Source organism: Leucoraja erinacea, unplaced genomic scaffold (genome assembly GCF_028641065.1).
Source record: "Leucoraja erinacea ecotype New England unplaced genomic scaffold, Leri_hhj_1 Leri_1019S, whole genome shotgun sequence".
Taxonomy (NCBI): Eukaryota; Metazoa; Chordata; class Chondrichthyes; order Rajiformes; family Rajidae; genus Leucoraja; species Leucoraja erinaceus.
Window position 1 is genome coordinate 15,610 of NW_026575252.1, and position 22,995 is coordinate 38,604.

At 44.3% G+C, this 22,995-nt stretch overlaps 1 protein-coding gene across 1 annotated transcript; it reads left to right on the plus strand.

The window, feature by feature from the left end:
- Positions 1 to 5,011: 5,011 nt before the first annotated feature.
- On the plus strand, positions 5,012 to 21,798 carry LOC129715112 (probable G-protein coupled receptor 139). The gene is made up of 3 exons (XM_055664982.1): positions 5,012 to 5,108; positions 18,465 to 18,551; positions 20,897 to 21,798. Exons 1-3 carry the CDS (start codon positions 5,012 to 5,014, stop codon positions 21,796 to 21,798), a joined length of 1,086 nt encoding a protein of 361 aa, XP_055520957.1.
- Positions 21,799 to 22,995: the final 1,197 nt, after the last annotated feature.

Genomic DNA, 22,995 nt, shown 5'->3' on the forward strand with positions numbered 1-22,995 from the left:
CTATGGCAGTGCCGGCCTATTGCTCTAAGCCGCGCCAGCATTGCATTGTAATAGGGCTGCTTAAATGTATGGCAGCAGTACCTGTAGAAGAGCTGCATGATGTCTCCCTCGTGGAGGAGGTGAGCGTATTGGGGCATTTTCTGACCCTGAAGGGTGGGCCTGTTGGAGAGGCCGCGCCAGCAGCGCCTTGTAGTAGGGCTGCTTAATGTCTCCCTTATGGGAGAGGAGAACATGCCGGGTCAGTGTAAATCTGATGCCAATGCTGAGGGTATAGCATGGAGCATACCTCAAGGGATGAAGGGCACATGTCAGAGGTATGATTCCTGGCAGCAACAATGCAGTGAACACAGCTATCAGGGGATAATAGAGCCACCTGCCGAATATTCTATTCAGGTAAGACCTATTCCACAGGCAAAACCTGAAGGACGAAGCATAAACTGTTGGACCAATTAGGCCAACGATGAGTAAGGATTCATAGTTAGGGGAAAACGCACACCACGGCTTCATCAGCAGGAAGCGGTTCTCTGAAGCTGGTAGCAGCATTAAAGCTGACCAGAGTTAATCCACAACTAAGTGATCACGAACAAGTTGGTAAGATTTACAATTGGTTGTGCAAATGATTGAGACATTATCATCTACTCAGAGGCATTTTAACCAGGTAAACTGGACATTACTAGTATTCCAACAAGGTTGGAATTTGCCCTGAAGAGTGTCGAGCCAGGGGCAGTATTTTAGCCACGTTTGCCTTCGAGACAGGCTCGGAGATGTGGGGAATTGTCTTTCAAGGCAAGGTCAGAATTATGGCAAGAGTTGTCTTGGGACATGTGAGAATTATCGGAACCGGGCCAGAGTTGCCGTTCAGGGCAGACACAAAATGATGGCAGACGTGGCCTGTTCATTATGAAAGAAGGGTGATCAAACTGATTTCATAGGGTTTTCCATGTACAATGATCATCAGAGATATTTGAAGGCATTGTTATGATGAGGCAATTTAACAGTATGATAATAAATCATTCAAAGGACTACTCAGAGTTCAAAAACACTTGTGATGTATTGTCTGGATTATATTTTGATGCTGTATTTGGCTAAAATCCAATGTTTCAGTCTCAAGCTACTTGATAAATTGTTCTCTCCTATCTAGTTAAATTAGGTTGTTATCAAATGGATAGTTGGCCTGTGACTCCGCCCTGGGCAACAGTTTGGGGTCAATAGAAACCTGGAACAGCCTTGTTGTTATAAAGCAGTTTTTATTAATTAGACTAACTGGCAATGTAATAGGTGTGATGCAGCTGTGCAAGTGGGAGAACTGACAGCATGCTTAATGGCAAATTATGAGGGCCATGAAGGTCATTGATAATACAACTTTGCTATTACCAGCTGAAGCTACTAAAGTCTCTATGATGGACAAACAGTATTCAGCATTGCTCCAGTAGTTGATCAATAAATATGTCATTATATTGCAAAATGATGCTATGGCTTAAGGTGAGAAAATGCGAATGTTATCTCTAGTTGGAGGTGCAGGAGATTTGCATGAGTTATTAACTCTTCAGTATTGGTATCAACTATCTATAGACCCTAAGTGCATTTTATGGGTTAAAGAGTGATTGAGTGAATATGTATAGATGCATGCTCAACTTCATGTTGATAACACTATGATGTGACATATGATAAACAGGAGGGTGCAATCAGGGAAAAGATCGTGTAAAAGGCACATCATCTAATTTGCCACTGGTGTATCATCAAGTACAGATCAATGACAACACAGAATGGGTGTTGGACCACGCAGTATTTATGAAATTCTGATTTAATGCAACACTGAATATAGATATGTTGTTTTCATGCTAATTAAAGGTTGCAAAAATGTGTGGCATAACAGTGGCGAAAGATACACTCTCGCTACAAGCATGAGGAATGGTCTTTTATGTCTTCCTCCATTTTGCTTTATGAGTCGGTTCTTGAAATAAAGTCATCAAGAGCCGCTTTAGGTTCCAGCTGTGGAATTGGCCTATGCAGTTTGATTCCAGATTTGTCGGGAATAATATTAATGCAACCGTATATAGTTATTTTAAACGTAACTTGCTGGTTCAGCCTGTGGCTTGGGAGATCAGCCGTTGCATGATAAAATCAATATATGTGCTACAGATTCTCAATAGACTGCTTACTGCTTACTGAATGGTACCGAAAAGAGGTACTTTGCTGCTTCAGGAGATGGGAAGCGTTTTTTTAATGCTCATGTTACTTTTAATATTGTACAGATTCTGATTTATTGCAGTTCATTTAAATGGTCTTTGACAATATTGAGTTATAGGATCATTAACTGTGCCAAGGTGCTTTCCATCAGACTTACTGCAGCTAACGAGTTCCAAGTTGTTGGGTTCACCTCGGATATCGAGTTAGTAAAGGATATCTGTTACACAAGTTTCCCAGGACAAGTACAATGCAGTATGGGAGATTGACATTGTGTTAACACTATTTCACCAGGGGGTTCCAGCTACATTCTTTGCTTTGACCGGACCTTATTAGGTAGTTAGCCTCCTGGCGCTGGTTAGCGCAACAGGTCAATCGCTACATTATTGTGACAGGAGAGGATGATTACATCTGCAAATATATGCATAGTATTTTATGCAATAATTAATTTAAGCAGAGCAGTCAGGTCTCAAAATAGCTCATGACATACCCAGGGACCTTTCGTTATGTGGTGACACACATATACAATACGTCAAGGTCACCAAGGGCCTTTGAGACTCTGCGCTAACTACGATTGTTAGTTACAAAAGACGTTATAAGAACCTATCTGCTCAGATCTTCCCAGGTGTTAAAACGGAGTTGAATTATGCAGGAGTAAATACTGATCCGGCTCTCACTCCACCAGGGCTGCTGTAACAGCAGCAAGAGTTAATTACGTTCCGCTGGACCACATCCTAACGGCTGTAGAGTGGTCAAACAAACACCTTTTCAAACGTTATAATAACCAGGGGTATTTCTCAATGTACTTTATCTTTTGTTATAGGTTCCACTCGGATTAGAGATGTGACTATTGTTATTGCTTATTTAACACCATCAGCAAGTTTAAATCTATGTCATGACTGTATGCATTATGAATATTTTCCCTCTTTTGTCAATGGGGCAGTTGTGCTTGTGTAGACTTGTTTTTCACGGCATGACATCACAGAGCGTTGAAAGCTTCACATAGTCACTCACATGACTCCGAAGTAAAATAGTAAAATTAAACGAGAACTTACCAGTGTGAAGTTTGATCTTTATTTTATGAGAAGTTACGATAAGGGATTACATGTCCTCCGCTCCCAGCCCTCATCAAGATCATCTGGTAGTTATAATCTTCTTTCATCTAACTATCATACTTCAGTCACTATTATCTGTGATTTCACACCGCTGCATTGAAGATAGACGCACGTGCGGCTGAACGAGGCTTCTTCACGTAATCCCTCATCGTAACTCATAAAATAAAGATCAAACTTCAAACTGGTAAATTCTCTTTTAATCTTACGATTTTCCCCTCGTCCCATCTACCTGAACTCAGACAATAACCCTCCATTCCTTTCCCGTCCATATACCTATCCAAATTATTTTAAAATGATAAAATCGAACCTGCCTCCACCACTTCCACTGGAAGCTCATTCCACACCGCTACCACTCTCTGAGTAAAGAAGTTCCCCCTCGTATTACCCCTAAACTTCTGTCCCATAATTCTCAAGTCATGTCCTCTTGTTTCAATCTTCCCTACACTCAATGGGAAAAGCTTATCCACGTCAACTCTGTCTATCCCTCTCATCATATTAAAGATCTCTATCAAGTCCCCCTTAATCTTCTGTGCTCCAAAGAATAAAGACCTAACTTGTTCAACCTTTCTCTGTAACGTAGTTGCTGAAACCCAGGCAACATTCTAGTAAATCTCCTCTGTACTCTCCCTATTTTGTTGACATCCTTCCTATAATTAGGCGACCAAAATTGTACACCATACACCAAAATTGTCCTCACCAATACCTTGTACAATTTTAACATTACATCCCAACTTCTATACTGATTGCTCTGATTTATAAAGGTCAGCACAATAAAAGCTTTCTTTACCACCCTATCTACATCAGATTCCTGCTTCAGGAAACTATGCACAGTTATCTGGGAGATTGCGTGTGTCTTCTTTAATGAAGACAGAAGCAAAGTACCTTTTCAACTCTTCTGCCATTTCCTTGTTCCCCAAAGTAATTTCACACGTGTCTGCCTTCAAGGGACCCACATTTGTCTTGACTAATCTTTTTCTCTTAACATACCGAAATAAGCTTTTACTGTCCTTCTTTATATTCTAGGCCAATTTACCCTCATACTTCATCATTTCACCCTGGGATGCAGACTATTTGTTACCTTCTATTGTCTTCTGAACGTTTCAGAAACTTCTGGCCTCCGTTACTCTTTGTTATGTTATGCTCCTTTTCTTTTAGTTTTATTCCATAACCTCCTTTGTCAGTCAAGGTTGCCTCTTACACGCCTTAAAATCGTTCTTCCTCTGTAAGGAAATTATCCTGCATCTTCTGGATTATGCCCAGAAATTCCTGCCATTGCTGTTTCACCTTCATATTTGCAAAGATCCTTTCCAGTCGAACTAGGCCAGCTCCTCTCTCTTGCCTCATAATCCCCTTTTGTTCAACTGCTACACAGAAACTTCTGATTTAACCTTCTCCCTCTCAAAATGCAGATTAAAGCTTATCCTATTATGGTCTACTACCTCCTAGCAATTCCTTCACCTTGAGTTCCCTTCTTAAAATTGGTTCATGAGACAACACTCCAGAATTGCCTTCTCTCTGGTAGGCTCCGGTACGGTACCCGGACGGGACGTCGAAGGACGAGAAGCTGAAGGGAAAAAGTGGAAGCCATGATGCCAAACGGAAACGGAAAAGCCAAATAAGCAAACGGACACGACGCCGAAAAGCCAAATAACGAACGAACGCGATGCTGAAAAGCCAAATAACGAACTTGACCTCTCCGGGGACGGGATATGTCCGAGACATTTCCAGCAATTGGCAAGAGCCCCGTGTCCATCACATCACTGAGCAGGGGAGACGGGAGGGCGAACGGGAGATGGGAGAGTGTGGGTAATTTAAAAATGTCCTTCGCTGCTTTTGGACTTCTCTGGATTAAACTTCCTGAAGATTTAAGACTTGCCTCAACTTTGACCACTTTTAAAACAAGACTGAAAACCTTTATGTTTACTTTAGCTTTCAGCTAAATCTTAACTACATTGCACTTTTAACTTTTGCACTTTTTATAATGCATTTTCAACTTTGCTTTTATGTTCTTTTAATTTTTCTATTTTACTTCGGAGTCACGTGAGTGACTACGTGAAGAAGCCCGCCCCAGGACGCATTGCGGCATTACGTTTCAGCAGGCAACAGCGGCAGGCGGGAGACAGGGCTCCCGCAGAAACGAGAAAAACTAAGCTTTAGGTAAGTACTTACCTTTATTTTTACAGCCCCTTTGCGTCTGCTTGTTTCCCGCAGGGCATGCAAGCGGCCCCCTTGGACTCCGGGAGGAGTTTTTTCCGTTCGCGGGAGGGGAGAAAAGACGCCACCAGGACCGCACTCACGGCGGACCATGGATGGGAGCTGTGCCGGTGCCGGTAACTCTCCACAGGGGCGACATCGAGAGAGCGCAGGAAGACGGCGCTTGCACTGTGTTGGAGGTTCCCCTCAGTCCTCGCTCGCCCTCGAGTACTGCCCAGGTGAGGCAGGCAGGCGGGCGGGCGGAGGCTTCCGACATTTCGGAGCCGGTAAGGGGACCCACTACGCAGTGCTGGCGTGGAGTGCGCTGCAGCCCGAGTGCAGGTGAGCAGCAGCCCGAGTGCAGAGAGAGAGAGAGAGCGAGGACCGCTAATCAGCGCCCCGCTCCCGACACTGCACCAAGCCCGTCAGCATCAGCAGCGGGCTGGGGGGAAATGCTGCACCTGCCCGCTCGACGAAGGAAACGTCATTGGGCAGCAACAGGCGGTAGGACCGCTTAGCGGGCGGTCCGCTAACCCGACACCGCGACCGAGCCAGCCCGCTAGCGCCTGAGCAGCGGGCTGGATGTATGTAAAACCGGGCGGTGGAGCCGACATCGGACTGGGACGTCTCTCCACCCAGGAGGGGGAGAGACAGCCGCCTGAGCTGCAGGAGCGGCTCTTGGGCATTGGAAAGGTGAGTTTGCAGTTGTGTTTTATTGCAGGTTTCAGGAACACAACGCAAAAAAACTCGCAAAGAGAAACTGCCCCGCTCCAACTCTACCAGCGGGGCAGCAACCGGCGGCAGCGTCGCTCGCAGAGCGGTTTTCGCTATCCCTGAGACCGAGCCAAGCCCAGTCTCGCCAGAGCCTGCACGGCGGACTGGGAAAGCGGCCAGGAAGCCAAACGGCCGGTCGTCTCCGATTCGTCGGAGGGGGACATGTCTCTACCAAAGCAGAAGAGAGACAGCCGCCTGAGCTGCATTTAGCAGCTCCTGGAGGAGAAGGTCCACCGGGAACAGCAGCGCTCCCGGCGAGACAGGACAGGCACCTCCTCCATAGTGTCGTGTCAGGCACTGCCCTTTGCTACCCTCATACCACGGGTTGGAGCAGGAGGCTAGCATTGATGACCAGGGCAGGGCTGGTCTGGAAATGGGGCAGGCGGACAAAATCGGGAGTATGCATGGGGTGCAGGATCAGGAACAGCTGTTGGGTGTGGTGGACCGCTTCGTAGCAACCCCACGGGCTGGAGCACCGCTGGAGCCAAAAAATGGCAGCCAGCACAAACCTCTACTGAAGAAGGTGCTCGCCGAGGTGCTGCAAGAATATACAGCACCAGAGAACTGTGAGGCCCTTAAGGGGAAAAAGCCTCAACAGCAAAATCTGCGAATGTGGGGGCCCTTATGCGGGCATAAAAACTCAAGCTACAGCGGATCCGAAGGCTCCTGACGTCAGCTATCACAGCCTATGCTCGTTCTGTGGAGACAACGAAGATGAACACATACCAGCAGGAAGTGCTGGTATTAAGGTGTACCACACAATTCGAACTAAACAATCTCCAGAGGGAAATATAAGACCTGCCCTCAATCTCAAAATTTGCAGGCTTGAGTAAAGCCCCAGCTGCGGAGGCAGACTCGCTGCTATTTGGGAGAGATCTGAACAAAAAGCTGAAGGAGATGGAAGAGGCATCAAAAACCTTCGGCATCATGAGGGCAGGCCCCGGGACGAGCAAACCACGACTTCCGATACCCAAGCAGCAGCACCCCACGGCATCCACCAGTCGACGTCTAGAATATGGGACTGGTGAACGCTTGGGGCCGCACTACCCCAAAGATCTTTCAGATCAGGGCCCGCCGCGGACCCCCTGGAAAATGCGCCTCCCCCCAACGTCGCCAGCACGTCGTCAGAACAAAAGCACTCAGAAAACAGAAAAGACAAAACCGCCAATAACCATGGAGGTAGGTGGGTCTGGTTCCTACCAGCATATAGAGTTCTTTCCTGGACTATCTTGGGTTTCATATTAATTCAGTCCACGTAACTATATGTTGCCAAGAGACAACATAGTTGAATTGGCACAAACAAGCAACAAATTAATGGTCAACAAACTACCAACTACTCGATACGTAACAGAGTAATTGGGAAAATGGTAGCAATTTTGTCTACATGATTCAGACCTTAGTATCAAACAACATATAGGTTGTCATTGAGCATCTCATGAAGTTACCCACTGAAGTAATATCAGAAAGACAGTGGTGGGGTTACCACTTATACTGGGCATTAATTATCTAAAAAATGTTCGGGTGAATTTTATGGGTTTCAAAGCACTTGCATGTACGGTTATAAATAGACTACACTACGGAGGTGGCCTACATTAACCATATGGGCAGCATAAAGTCGGTATCATATGACAAGTTGGTCAAAACAATTTGGCAATGATGTGTCCAAAGATGTATTTGACTATCAACAACTTACCTGCCAGGTGAGCAAAATACAGTGACAGACACCAGGTCACATAAAATTAAGGACAACATCAATTAGATGTTTTTATGAAAACGTTTTAATAAAACTACCAAGCTATTAGACGCACCAGATATTAATGCATTTCATTGTCTCTGTACTGCACACTGACAATGACAATTAAAATTGAATCTGAATCTGATATCGATTATCTGCATCAACGCTATATCACCAGGTGTTTGGGGATGTCCTATGTATGTCGCGGGGGGAAACCAGACCCTGGGGCAGTGGAATCTTCATTGCAAATTTCCCTGGGACAGATAGTTACCAGCAGAAAGCTCGTCAGCTATATATTATAACTTTTCTGACCTACAGGTCATGTTGTCATTCAAGAATGTATTTATAATATCGATAGACAAATGCGTTCACGCTGCATTGGTGAAATTAATTCTATGTATTTCTTCCCTTCTGCCTCACCAATCGAGGACTACGCGCAGTACAAAAGGATTCTGCTTCAGGTATTTCATAGTACCTGACGGACTTACGCAGTATGGTTCCCTATACGCCATGACATGGTTGTTGAAACTTCGATGGTATTTCCCAGTAACCCAGAATTATTAACAATCGGAGCCGGGCACAAGTCATCTGTGCCATGGGAAAATCAAGCTCCTGGGTTGCAGATTCTGCACAAGCCTCATCTGGGACTGGGATTGTTATACTGAACCATCGACACCATGTCAGCATTTTTCTGAACATCCACTGGACTACAGCACTTGTCCAGCATCAAGAGAAGTACTGCAAGGATACAGGGATAACCTACTCATCTGACACAGTTACTACGAACTGGAATTCCTGGAGAACCTTCATCACGATGAAGGATTCGGCTACAGTACCATCAACACAGCTAGAATTGCCCTGCCTGGTGTTTCAAAACAGCTACAGGACAACAGGCCATGGGGTCACTGGCTGGTGGTAAATCTTTGAAGGGTATTAAAACTCTAAACCCCTAGACCAGGTACACCCATATATGGGATGTCACAGTGGTACAACCATACCTCAGGGGATACCCACCAGCCAGATCCCTCAACCTGAACCTTCTATGCTTTAAACACATATGTTGAAGGCACACGGAGCAGCACAGAGGGTCCAGTCACTACTCCTATTGCAACTGGACACCATGCTCATAGCTTCAGACCAGATCTCTATCATTGTCCAGGGAATGGTCAAACCAGACCAGGAACACCTTATCCAGTCATAAAATCCGGGCTTACCCGCCAGAAAACACGGTAATGTGCCATGACCCTATTACCTTACATAGACACAACCTAAATATTCGAGGGAGATGAAAAGCCTTGTGGGTTGGTCACAAAAAACCTTGTGGTCGGGTAACGAGCCTTTTTTGGGATGGCTCAAGCAGGTATTAAAGCTCCTGGGATAAAACTAACATGTACAAAGTTTTTCATTCCACAGGACAAGCTTCCACGTCAACGGCAAAAGAATGGACGTGCCTATAAACCACATCCTGGCTACAGCAGAATGGTGGGGGTAAAACGATCAGATAAATAATTTATTATAAACTGTTGACAAAACCTGTTTTTTATTTGCAGGAAAGATTCCAATCTGCAAATATTTAAATTAGCCCAGGGGAGCATTTAAATTTCTTTAGTGTTATTGTAAAAATACCATTGTTTTTCTATAAACAGATTCATTGGTTGATTATGATAACACGCTTCCTCCCTCAAAGGCTTCGGCAGCGAGTGATATAAAGCTGTTACACGGTTTGAAATCACAGAAGCTTTGAAATCTTCACGTAGTCACTCACGTGACTCCGAAGTAAAATAGTAAGATTAAACGAGAACTTACCAGTTTGAAGTTTGATCTGTATTTTATGAGGAGTTACGATGAGGGATTACGTGCCCTCCGCTCCCACCCTCATTATATGGATCAAACTGATAAATTGATGTCTCTTTGTCTTTATTATGTTACTTCAAATACTTGTGTCTATCTGTGATTCCACACCGCTGCTTTGAAGTATGCCGCAATGCGTCCTGGGGCGGGCTTCTTCACGTAATCCCTCATCGTAACTCCTCATAAAATACAGATCAAACTTCAAACTGGTAAGTTCTCGTTTAATCTTACTATTTTATTTCATTTTATTATTTCATTTTATTGTATGACATGTTTTTATGTGACGCACTTTGAGCCTGCCTCGTCTATGAAATGTGCTATATAAATAAAGTTGCCTTGCCTTGAATATAAAATAATATCACGTGTGATTGGAAATTTTGGTTGATTTGCCAAAATGATAATCCAAATTGGTTCCATAGTTATTTACAACAGAAACGCGGTAACAAATATATTTGCACTACCACAATACATAGACTACTGTGCATCTTGAAGGCCAATGGTCCTTCGAGAAACCAGACGAAAAAATATTACTGTTTTTTAAAGAATATCTTAGCTCTCCCAGTCGGTTCAGTGATATGGTCGTTTTGCTATCAGCGCTTTCCTTCGGGTTGGAAAGGAGGGTCAGTTGTAGAGAAAACCTTTATCAAATCCATGGGTGAAATTAAACAAATTTCGCAAACCAGCTATCGTCTGGTCAAACCGACCATATCATCTATATTCTGTTTTCCAATAGGAAATATATTCAGGGTAATAGGGGAAATTGTAAATAATATGCAGTTTCAACAATGCTAACCACTTGCACGGGTTTGTAACTGAAGGTGCAGGGTATAAAGGGCAGGAGGTTATGTTGAACTTGGTTATATTGGTTACATTAAAGCTGGGATATTGTGCACTGCACTGTACAGCGCGAAAGCACGGCAGAGAAAAACATAGAAACATAGAAATTAGGTGCAGGAGTAGGCCATTCGGCCCTTCGAGCCTGCACCGCCATTCAATATGATCATGGCGGATCATCCAACTCAGTATCCCGAACCTGCCGTCTCTCCATACCCTCTGATCCCCTTAGCCACAAGGGCCACATCTAACTCCCTCTTAAATATAGCCAATGAACTGGCCTCAACTACCCTCTGTGGCAGAGAGTTCCAGAGATTCACCACTCTCTGTGTGAAAAAAGTTTTTCTCATCTCGGTTTTAAAGGATTTCCCCCTTATCCTTAAGCCGTGACCCCTTGTCCTGGACTTCACCAACATCGGGAACAATCTTCCTGCATCTAGCCTGTCCAACCCCTTAAGAATTTTGTAAGTTTCTATAAAATCCCCTCTCAATCTCCTAAATTCTAGAGAGAATAAACCAAGTCTATCCAGTCTTTCTTCACAAGACAGTCCAGACATCCCAGGAATCAGTCTGATGAACCTTCTCTGCACTCCCTCTATGGCAATAATGTCCTTCCTCAGATTTGGAGACGAAAACTGTACGCAATACTCCAGGCGTGATCTCACCAAGACGCTGTACAACTCCAGTAAAACCTCCCTGCTCCTATACTCAATCCTTTTGCTATGAATGCTAACACACCATTCGCTTTCTTCGCTGCCTGCTGCACCTGCATGCCTACTTTCAACGACTGGTGTACCATGACACCCAGGTCTCGTTGCATCTCCCCTTTTCATAATCGGCCACCATTCAGATAATAGTCTACTTTCCTGTTTTTGCACCAAAGTGGATAAACTCACATTTATCCACATTATACTGCATTTGTCATGCATTTGCCCACTCACCCAGCCTATCCAAGTTATTTTGCAGCCTCCTAGCATCCTCCTCACTGCTAACAGTGCCCCCCAGCTTCGTGTAATCCGCAAACTTGGAGATGATGCATTCAATTCCCTCGTCCAAATCATTAATATATATTGTAAATAGCTGGGGTCCCAGCACTGAGCCTTGTGGTACCCCACTAGTCACTGCCTGCCATTCTGTAAAGGACCCGTTAACTCCTACACTTTGCTTCCTGTCTGCCAGCCAGTTCTCGATCCACATCATTACTGAACCCCCAATACCCTGTGCTTTAAGTTTGTATACTAATCTCTTATGTGGGACCTTGACGAAAGCCTTCTGAAAGTCCAGATATAACACATCCACTGCTTCTCCCTTATCCACTCTACTAGTTACATCCTCGAAAAATTATATAATATTCGTCAGACATGATTTACCTTTCATAAGTCCATGCTGGCTTTGTCCAATGATTTCACAACTTTCCAAATGTGCTGCTATCCCATCTTTAATAACTGACTAGCAGTTTCCCCACTACCGATGTTAGATTAACTGGCCTGTAATTCCCCATTTTCTCTCTCCCTCCCTTTTTAAAAAGTGGGGTTACATTAGCTACCTCAGGAATTACTCCAGAATCTAAAGAGTTCTTAAAAATTATCTCTAATGCTTCCACTATTTCAAGGGCTACTTCCTTAAGTACTCTGGGATGCAGCATATCTGGCCCTGGGGATTTATCGGCCTTTAATCCATTCAATGTACCTAACACTACTTCCCGGCTAATCTGGATTTCACACAGTTCCTCCATCTATTTTCTGCTATAGGAAGGAACTGCATATGTTGGTTTACACCAAAGATAGAGGCAAAATGTTCATGTTGGTATAGCTCAGCGGGACAAGCATCATATTTTGGATAGAACAAATTATCTGTTCGAGCCACTTCTTGTGAAGAAACATCACCCGTTCTTCTATCCAGAGATGTTGCCTGTCCCGCTGAGTTCCTCCAACGTTATGTGTCCATCTCCTTTTTGGCGCCGGTCCTGATTTGCACTGTTTTTGTTCCCGTGCTTCAGGTCCCGACAATAATTCCGAGAAAAGACCTCGATCCGAAACGTCTCCAATCCATTTTCTGCGTAGATGCTGCCTGGACCGCCGAGTTACACCAGCATGGTGTGTCTATCTTCAGCATTAGATGGGAGGATGACGTTGTAATGGGAACCTGAGGGGCTCCTGCTTCACACAGGGTGGTGGGTAGACGTTGGTGGATGTGCTGAAACGATTATCGGAGTCCTTGGCTGGAGTAAATTTCGGAATATCTTCGGTGTAAAGCAGCATCTGCAGTTTATTTCTACATATCTACACATCTGCACGTGATAATGTTACTCTTGTGACCTACTACTATATGTTGGTCATAATAGCCGGGCAACAACAAATAAAAAACGGATGACGACAAACATCTGGCGAGTCAGTTGCCAAAATTCGACTGGATTACAAATAATTTCCATCAGTTTCGGAATATGGCTCAAGTACAAATGACCAAGGAGACATTGAGCTCACAATCATGTGAACGTGGGTACATATGGTGAGCGTTTGATGGCACTGGGCCTGTACCCGGTGGAGCTTAGAAGGATGAGGGGGACCTCATTGAAACGTATACACCAGTGAAAGGCTTGGATAGAGTGAATGTAGAGAGGATGTTTCTACTCGTGGGAGATCTAGGACGAGAGGTCATAGACTTAGAATTAAAGGACGTTCCTGCAGGAAGGAGATGAGGAGGTTTTACTTTAGTCAGAAGGTGGTGAAACTGTGGATGTCTTTGCCACAGAGGGACGTGCAGGCCAAGTCTGTGAATATATTTCAGGCAGAGATGGATAGATTATTGTTTAGTACAGGTGTCAGAGATTATGGGGGGGGGCAAGTCAACGGGCTTAGTAGAGAGAGATAGACAGCCTTGATTGAATGTGTAGTATGCAATACAGATGCTGGTTTAAAAATAAGGTAGACACAAATTGCTGGAGCAACTCAGCGGGACAGGCAGCATCTCTGCAGAGAAAGAATGGGTGACGTTTCTGGTCGAGACCATTCTTCAGAAGTTCTCCTGAAGGAGCGTCTCGACCCGAAATATCGCCCATTCATTCGCTCCAAAGATGACGTCTGTGTCGTGGAGTTACTCCAACATTTTGTGTCTAGCCATCATTGTAGGGCGGAATAGATTTGATGAGCCAAATGGCCTCATTCTGCGAAAATCACATGATCTTGTCATCTTATGAACATCTCTGTGTGCTGGTTGGCTTTTACTACGAATTGCGGAGGGGCGGTCATGTTTCAGTCGCTGAACACATATGCAAATATGATATGAAGAATGGTGTATTATTGGCACGTGTACTCAGATACAGTGAAACGGGTAAATTTTGTGTGCGTGCTATCCAGATACATCAACCCGTACTATGCATGAGTACAACTCAGTTATCGTCAATACAAGAGGTAGTGCAACGAGAACAATACCAGAGAGTAAAATATAATGTTACATCAGTGCATCGTTACGCTTCCAAAGAGAAAACGACCACAATGAGGAAGGTTGGAAGATCGGAACTATGCGCTGGTTTTGCGGACGACAAGCCAGTAGTGTGAGAACGGAGGTAACGCAACGGTACCCGAGGCCGCTGGTTTTCTAACTTTTCTATCTTCTTTCTGCACGACAAGAGTGTATCGTATAAGTGTATAAGACGTTGATTAGATCACATTTGGAGTATTGTGTTCAATTCTGGGCACCATGTGATAGGTATGATGTTTTTAAGGTGGAAAGGGTACAGAGAAGATTGATGAGCATGTTGCCAGGAGTAGAGGGTCTGAGCTATAGGGAGAGACTGAGTAGGCTGCGGCTTTATTTCTTGGAGCGCGGAAGGACGAGTGGTTACCTTATAGTGCTATATAAAATCACGAGAGGAATAGATCCTGCAGATCCAAAGAGTCTCTTGCCCACAGGGAATGGAAGACGAGGACCAGAAGACATAGTTTTAAGGTGAAGGTAAAAGATGTAGTAGGAATCTGAGAGGTAACTATTTTACACAAAGGGTGGTGGGTGTATCGAACAAGCAGCCAAAAGAGGTAATTAGGGCAGTGACTCTCCCAACATTTATGAAACAGTTAGACAGGTACAGGGATCGGACAGGTTTGTAGGTATTTGTACCAAAGCTGGGACGAGCGTCGCTGGGCCAAGTTGGCCCGTGTGGGCAAGTTTTGCCGAAGGGCATGTTTCCACGCCGTTTCACGTTTGACTCCAAGAGGGAAAGACCGGAATGAAGTACCCTTGATCCATCTGTGTATCATCTGCATATAATTCCCACTTGAGAGTATGGTCCGAAGTTTCATTCATTTGAGACTCTCAATGAAATCTGTGAGTTAAAGGTAATCTGTCAAAGCCGAGACTGCGGGGAACTGTCGTCATTTGTTGTTTTCTTTGCAAATTTCACAATGTAGTTTTGCAATATCACTCCCTCTGGAGATCCTGTCATTTTTTTTCAATGTCCCTATTTTTGGAAGATGTTGCAAACTTGCCAAGATCTGATCAGGTACAAAAAATCTGGGATTGTGAATGCGCGCGACACAATGTCGATCGCTTGCTTGCAACAAGGATGTACACTCCGTTTATCACAGACAACGCGGGAGCGATATTATAGCGTGGAGAAGATATTGTACCCGATCATTGCAGTAATTGGAGTACCCGGTATGTAACAGCAACGTTTAAAATTTACCCACTCTCCGGCGCTGTTCATTTTTTGGCAAAAAAAAACCCATAGAAAGCTAGAAACATCGAAAACAATGCAGGAGTAGGTCATTCAATATGATCATGTCTGATCTTCCAAAATCAATACTCCGTTCATAATTTCTCCCCATATCGTTAATTTCATAATATCCCTTGATACCGTTAACGCTAAGTACTATATCTAACTCTCATTTGAGTACATTCAGTGAATTGGTCTCCATTGCCTTCTGTGGCAGAGAATTCTACAGATTCAAATCTCTTTGGGTGAAAACGAGTTCCTTCATCTCAGTCCAAAACGCCGACCCCTTATTCTTAAAATGTGACCCCTGGTTCTGGCACCCCCAACATCGGGAACATTTCCCCGCATCTTGCCTGTCCAATGCCTTAAGAATGTTTGTTTCTATACGATTCCCTCTCATCCTTCTAGGTTGCAGTGAATTGAAACCCAGTCGATCCATTATTTCCATCATATGTTCGTCCCGCAATCCCGGGAATTAACCTGCTTCGGGAAATTAACGCTGCACTCTCTGGATAGCAAGAATGTCCTTCCGCAAATTAGGAGACCAAAACTCCACATAATAGTCCAGCTGTGGCGTCGCCATGGCCATGTGTACCTGCCGTAGGACCTCATTGCTCCAATACTCAAATCCTCTCGATATGAAGGTCAACGTGCCATTTGCTTTCCTCACTGCCTGCTGTGTCTGTATGCTTACTTTCAGTGTTTAGAGAGTCAGAGAGAGAGTCAGAGTCAATTTAATTGTCATTTGGACCCCTGGAGGTCCAAACGAAATGCCGTTTCTGCAGCCATACATTACATACAAATAGACCCCCAGACACAACAATAATTACATTTAACATAAACATCCATCACATAGCTGTGATGGAAGGCCAAATAAATTTATCTCTCCACTGCACTCTCCCCCCCCCCCCCCCCCCCCCCCCATGTCAGAGTCAAAGTCATAGCCCCCGGCTGGCGATGGCGATTGTCCCGCGGCCATTAAAGCCACGCCGGGTGGTGCGAGGTCGCACACCGGGTCTTGGTGTTAGAGCCCCCGGTGTGCGCTCGCAGAGTCCGCGGCCATTCCAGCCGCGCGGGGCAGTGGTGTCAGTCCCCGCTCCAGGAGCTCTTCAACCCCGCAACTCGGGCGGGAGAAGTCGCCGTTGCAGGAGCCCTGAGAAGCGGTCTCCCCCCAGGGGGCCGTGTGCACCCGGTGCCGTCGTCCACAGACCCGTCGTTGGAGCCTCCGTCTCTCCGGTAGCAGCAGCAGCAGCGGCAGCAGCAGCAGCAGCAGCAGCAGCAACAGCAGCGCTCCTCCACCGCTCCACCCGCTCCGGTCTCGGCCAGCTCCGCGACGGTGAGGTGAGTCGGCACCTGAGTCCCCGGCTTCTTCCTGTTGGAGGCCGCTCCCCGTTGCGGCCTCAACGACACCTGAGACCCGACGAGAAAAGGTCGGGTCTCCAGTGCAGGGAGAGATTCGAAAAGGTTTACAAGGTGCCCTTGTCGGCCTCCCGACCCTTACGGCAACATTTGTTAATTGTCCACTACAGTTTAAAAGATGGAACTGTATTTGATATATATACATAAATGTTCGATTAATGTAAGACATAACTTAATTCAATTTAACATTTTAACACAGATTATATTATTCAAAAACTAGACTGAATAAATGTTATCCAAATACTTCTCCCATTTGTGACAAATGTTCATCTCAAAATGCCACTATAACACATTATTTTGTTTCCTGCATAAAACTTCATAGCTTCTGCAGCGGTATCTTTGAAATATTTACAAAAAATTATTCAAGTTAAAAATGGAGCCTAACACTGAAATGATTATACTTGGAGTAACGGGAGACGCGAATAAATTTAAGACATTTCAAACCTCATTTTTTAATTATGGGTTAATAATGGCAAAAAAACCTATACTTAAATTTTGGGAAAATACACCCATACCAACGCTTAAAACGTTGGACACAGCACATACTGAAGAAATGTAATTCCTCCTAACAGATAAACCAGACCAATTCTTAACGAGTTGGTCTCCATTTCTCGACTTCTTGGAAGCATATGGTGCAACAAATCGTAAAAAACAATTGTTTCAGGACTGGGTGAAAGATGGTCAAGAATATAAATACCCATCTACTATCTCATACGTTCTACTCTTTCTCTTTCTCTCTACCTTTTTTTAAATTAAAAAAAAATGTTTCTCCTCACTTTCTCTTTTTCACACACCATACATCACATGTTTTTCTATTTTCTATTGTCTACTCTCTCTTTCTCTCTTTTATTATTTTTAAAACATGAAGCTGTACATAAAATGTAACATGCCAATAAATATTTGGCACCTTAAGGTGCCACATTACTGTACTTACTTCTAATACATTTTTTTTAAAGATGGAAATGTACAGCAAAGGTGGTTTCCCTTGGATCCACAATGTCCGTGACCGGATAAATTGATCTGATCTCCCACCATGTGATCTACAGTACATCCCTCCATGTCCTGTTGATTCATTTGCTCAACTAAAAGTTTCTTAATGCGCTTGTCGTTTCTGATTCAACACCACCCCTGACAGCGTGTAGGAGACATCCACTATTCTCTGCGTAAAGAGCATGCCCCCTCCCCAACATGCCATTTAAATGTTACTACCCTCACATAAACGTTATGCAGAGAAGACTTTGACATTTCCATCCAATGAAATAGGTTCAAATAGGTTATGAAGGTCTATCCTATCTATGCCTCATAATTGTAAATTATTCTGTTGGGTCTCAATCTCAACCTCCGACGTTTCAGAGACAATATGTCAAGTAGGGCCAAACTGATTTTATAGCTCTTATCCTCTAATAAAGGAGCATTCTGGTGATCCAACTCTGCACGCTCCCCAATTTTGACAAATGAACACAATACTTCAACGCAACCAAACCAACCATAAGGCGGCAACATGATCGCCTGACTCATACTCAATGCGCCAATCGCTGCAGGCATCGCATCGTATGCCTTCTTTGCCACTCCATCTACCTGTCTTGCCTCGTTGGACAGCAAGCCCCCACGGAGTATCAGTGTTGTTAAGGATCCCTGTTTGCAGCTCACCGGATCGCCCAGCGTAAGCTTTTCCAGGCAGAAAAGCGGACTAGTAAACACATTATTGGTGGCTCCCGCGTTTTACCGTCCGGTAAGCTACTTAAACTATTTGGTGCTTTGGCAGCCTAATTCAATTCATATATTTTATATGTAGCTTCGTTCACTTTTGTGAAAGGCTATCATAAAACAAAACTAGATTTTGCAGAACTGACTGATAATAGAACATCGTCTAACTTTGGAGTATTTTTACAGTTTTGGTCTCTCTCATAAAGGAAGGAGGTGGATCATAGAGATGGTGCAGAGTCGGTTTATCAAAATACTATCCAATACAAGGTATTTTCTCTCACGAGAAATTGGACAAATAGAATGTATTGTTCTGTCGGAAGTGACGGGTGCTGAGGAGAGACCTGACCTGAATTACATACATTGATGATGTAATACATATAAAGTTGATAGACAGAAGTTTTACCCCAATGTTGAAATGTCAAAAACTAGACGGCACAACATTAATTGAGAGTGCCTACATTTAAAGGAAAAGTACGAAGGAGACAGAAGGAGGGGAAAGACGTGATAAAATGCAAATGAGACGCAGGGGATAGGAGGGCAAAATTAGGAGAAGTGGATAAATACGGGTGACTGTTGAATGTGGTAGATTTTGGGACAATTGGGAGCGCACTTGTGTTACGGGAGGGTGACACCATTTAGTCTTGGATTGGCTTGGATTGTTTTTCTGTGGAATAAGATACGACATTGTGAGAGGCATGGAGAATGTACATATTGATTAAGGTGTAGACATTGCGTTAAGTAGGTATGTTACCATACTTACCTTCAGCGGCGCTGCAGTTCTGCCACTGGCCGTGTGCGCGACTTTGGCGCCATGGAGGGGAGGGGAGGCAGGATTAATGCCGTGTTATCCTGCCTGTCGGAGTCGATCTTTCTCAGGCTGCTAAACTGCTGCAGAAAAATCGCTGCGACATCCGTTCTCGGAAGTTTTTTTTTAATCGCTGGAAAATTTAATCGTTGGAGTAAAATAAATCTTTACTTCTAACGCCGTCAACGCCGACAACGGGACGGCTGTCGCGTAGAAGACAAAACGTAAGGTAAGTCGTTTATTTTACATAAAAAACTTGCTTCTTAGGATTACTTAAATCTAAATTGCATTGGCAAAAATGTAAGTATGGCCCCATATGAACCGGCAGTGTTTTTCCTGCTGATATGGGTTTCAAATTCACCGCAACCGCAACGATCGCATTCCAATCGATCGCGTTCCACAAAATCGCACTCGCAAGATGATTTAAATGCCCATTAATTTACGATAATTAAACACTAAATTCCTTCCATTTGGCCTATAAATTCATGACAACGAGATTTAAAAATCATGTTATATTATGAATTCTTGTGTGAATGTTATTTGGACACTTAGGCTATTTAAAAATGTTCACCTTTTCTTAAGAAATGGATAGATGTTTAGATCTAGTAAATGATTTTGTAATTTGCTACAATTAGGTAACGAACTAATTATATGCTTTCATTTCAGGTCATCCAAGTAAGATTGTTTCAGAATGCTTCATCTATAATAACTGACAATTTCATTCAGTTCTCTTAATTTTTTAGAAAGTTGTCGGCTGGATCACAGCTTTTGAGTTAAGTCAATGGAAAAGCAATAGGGAACAAGATGCTAATTTCCGAGTATGCAAATGGCCATAACCTTTTTCATACTGAAGCTATGAAAGTGAATTAGGTGTCAAATTAAAGCTCGTTTTATGCTTTATCTGATGGGATAAATTGCAGGCACGATTTTTTAAAAACATTGCTACTTTAAGGTGAACGAGGCAACGTTGAAATACATTTTTGCACAGTGACTGTTGCTGTATAGAACGCTCTGCCATGATTGGTTTGTAAGGCGAATATGATAGTGGCGTTTAAGAATCTTCGAGGAGTTTCGCTGTTCCATTCTATTAAGGAATGGTTAGATATGTAAGACCTGTAGAAAGATGAGATACATACACACATTGTCGCCGAAAGGCATGTTTCTGCGCTGTTCCTTTCTTGGTTCTAAGTCTAGATGCTGGATATGTGTAGCCCCTTCTATAATATCATTGCCCGTCTGGTGGCAATCAACTCTGCAATGACTTTCTAGATGAGAAATAGGAGCCTCTCTCTGGAACCGGGGGTAATCCCCCCCCCCCCCCCCCCCCCCCCCCCCCCCCACCCCCCCCCCAGGCACCAGTCTTACTGTCTCCGACTACAATCTATCACTGTCCCGCCCAATCACATGTCATCAGTCTGAAGAAGGGTCCCGACCGGAACGTCACCCATTCCTTCTCTCCAATATGCTGCCTGTTCCGCTGACGTACTCCAACATGTTGTGTCTAACGCCGGAATATATGGTTTCAGATATTTACATAAGCCTTGTCTTTTTTTTTTAACTTCTAGTCAATTTAATAGCGATCGTGATCTTATCGCGGGGGAAATGTGGTCTCTCCACCTGCACGAGTCGCTACCTGGTGGCCATGGCAGCAGCGGATCTGCTAGTCATTGTCGCTGAAATCATATTACGTCAGATCCACTCTTACTACTTCCCGGTGAATTTCCTGGACCTCACCGCCGTGTGCATTCTACGCCGACTGCTACGCCGTGTCTCCACGGACTGTTCCGTTTGGTTCACCGTCGCTTTCACCTTCGACCGCTATGTCGCTATTTGCTGCCAGAAGCTGAAAACAAAATATTGTACCCGGCAAACAGCGGCTGCGGTTCTCGCAATTATCTGCGTTCTGTTCTGTCTGAAAAACATTCCATTCTCATTCACATTTCAGGCGGGACAGATAATCGATAACGTATCATGGTTCTGTTACTTTAAACCCAGTTATTTCATTGAGCCTGGTTGGGTGGGATTGGACAGCTTCGACAGGATTTTAACTCCTATCCTCCCGTTCGTTGTAATCCTGCTTCTCAACGCTCTGACAGTCCGCCACATTGTAGTAACCAGTCGGGTCCGTAAAGAACTGAGAGGGCAGTCCAAAGGGAAGAAGTGCAGTGACCCAGAGATGGAGAGCAGGCGGAGATCAATGGTTTTGCTTCTCACGCTATCCGGCAGCTTCATCCTCCTATGGCTGACTAACGTTGTAGATTTTTTCTATTATCAGATCAAAAAATCAGATTATAACGATCATGAAGACATTTTTCACGAAGTAGGTTCTTTGCTAAAGAATCTTAGCTGCTGCACGAACACTATTATTTACGCTGTCACCCAGTCCAAGTTTAGGGAGCAGATGATAAGCGCTGTAAAATATCCTGTCACCTCCTTGTTTCGGTTCATCAAAAAAGTCGTGTCCTAAGCGAAACCAAAAGGCATTACAATATCCGAGGTGCAGATTTCGGCCCCGGATATTCGCCGCATCTGTCATGGAACCACATATCGGCTGTATGCAAAATAGGCGTCATATCTTCTGTGATCTCCGACCAATCAGCATATCTGCTGCCCTCGCAATTGTGGCGCCACTGATAGAACATCTCTGCAATCTATGCCGGATGCCAACGGGACCGGCATCGTCCCCTGCGATACAACACCCAATTTTAATCGGCGATGTAATGAACAATTTCCGCTGTCACCAATCCCTCCCAGTTTCCGATGGGCCCCAACATTCATGATTGTGACTACGGTGAATAGAAGGCGGTGCAGAAAAGGCGCATTAGATCGCTAATTGGGGCGACGCGCTGTGATAATTTGTTAACGCTTGTACTTAAAGAGAGATATATTCTTGATTAGTACGAGTGTCAGGGGTTATGGGGAGAAGGCGTGAGAATGAGGTTAGAAGGCGGGATAGATGAGCTATGATTGAATGTAAGACTTGATGGGCCGAATGGTAAAACTCTGCGCATATGGCCTTATGAACTTATTACGTTACTTCGACACTTTAGAATTCAGAACGAGTTTCTCATGACAGGTAGAAGAATGAGCAAGCCATTTTGCAGCTTTATAATATTTTGGTTATGCAGAAATTGGATTATTGTGCGTAGTTCTTGTAACTCTATTAAAGATGGAATAAGGAGTTTCTGGAGCGTGTGCTGAAGAGGTTTTCCAGAATGTTGCAAGCATTGGAGGGTATTATCTCTAAGCAGATTATGGATACATGTGGATTGTTTGCTCAGGAGTTCAGGACACGATACTTGGCAGAACTTGCATAGGTCATTCCGCCTAAACACTCCTAAATATCGACGAGACTAAGCGCAGGCTCCCAGATCCTTTCTTTGAACGCCTCCGCAATTCCGCCAAAACCTACCTGATTGCACGTTTGCTAAAAACTTTAACTCCCCCTCCCTTTCCTGCACTGACCGTTCTGTCCTGGGCCCGCTCCATAGTCAGAGTGAGGCCCAGCGCCAAGTGGAGGAACAGCATCTCATATTTGTCTCTAAATGTTTACACCCCAACGTTACGAACTTCTCTAACTTCAAGTAACCATTGTCCTCTCTCTCTCCATTTCTCCCCTTCCAAGTTCATCGACCGGTCTTACTATCTCCGAGTACTTTTTATC

What these genes read in the sequence shown, in the direction of transcription:
- LOC129715112 (XM_055664982.1), top strand. Translation starts at nt 5,012, where the DNA reads ATGTCCGAGACATTTCCAGCAATTGGCAAGAGCCCCGTGTCCATCACA. An exon ending in CGGGAGATGGGAGAGTGTGG is followed by an intron (nt 5,109 to 18,464) that starts GTAATTTAAAAA and finishes CCCTGTTTGCAG; the next exon opens with CTCACCGGATCGCCCAGCGT. An exon ending in CTCCCGCGTTTTACCGTCCG is followed by an intron (nt 18,552 to 20,896) that starts GTAAGCTACTTA and finishes TTTAACTTCTAG; the next exon opens with TCAATTTAATAGCGATCGTG.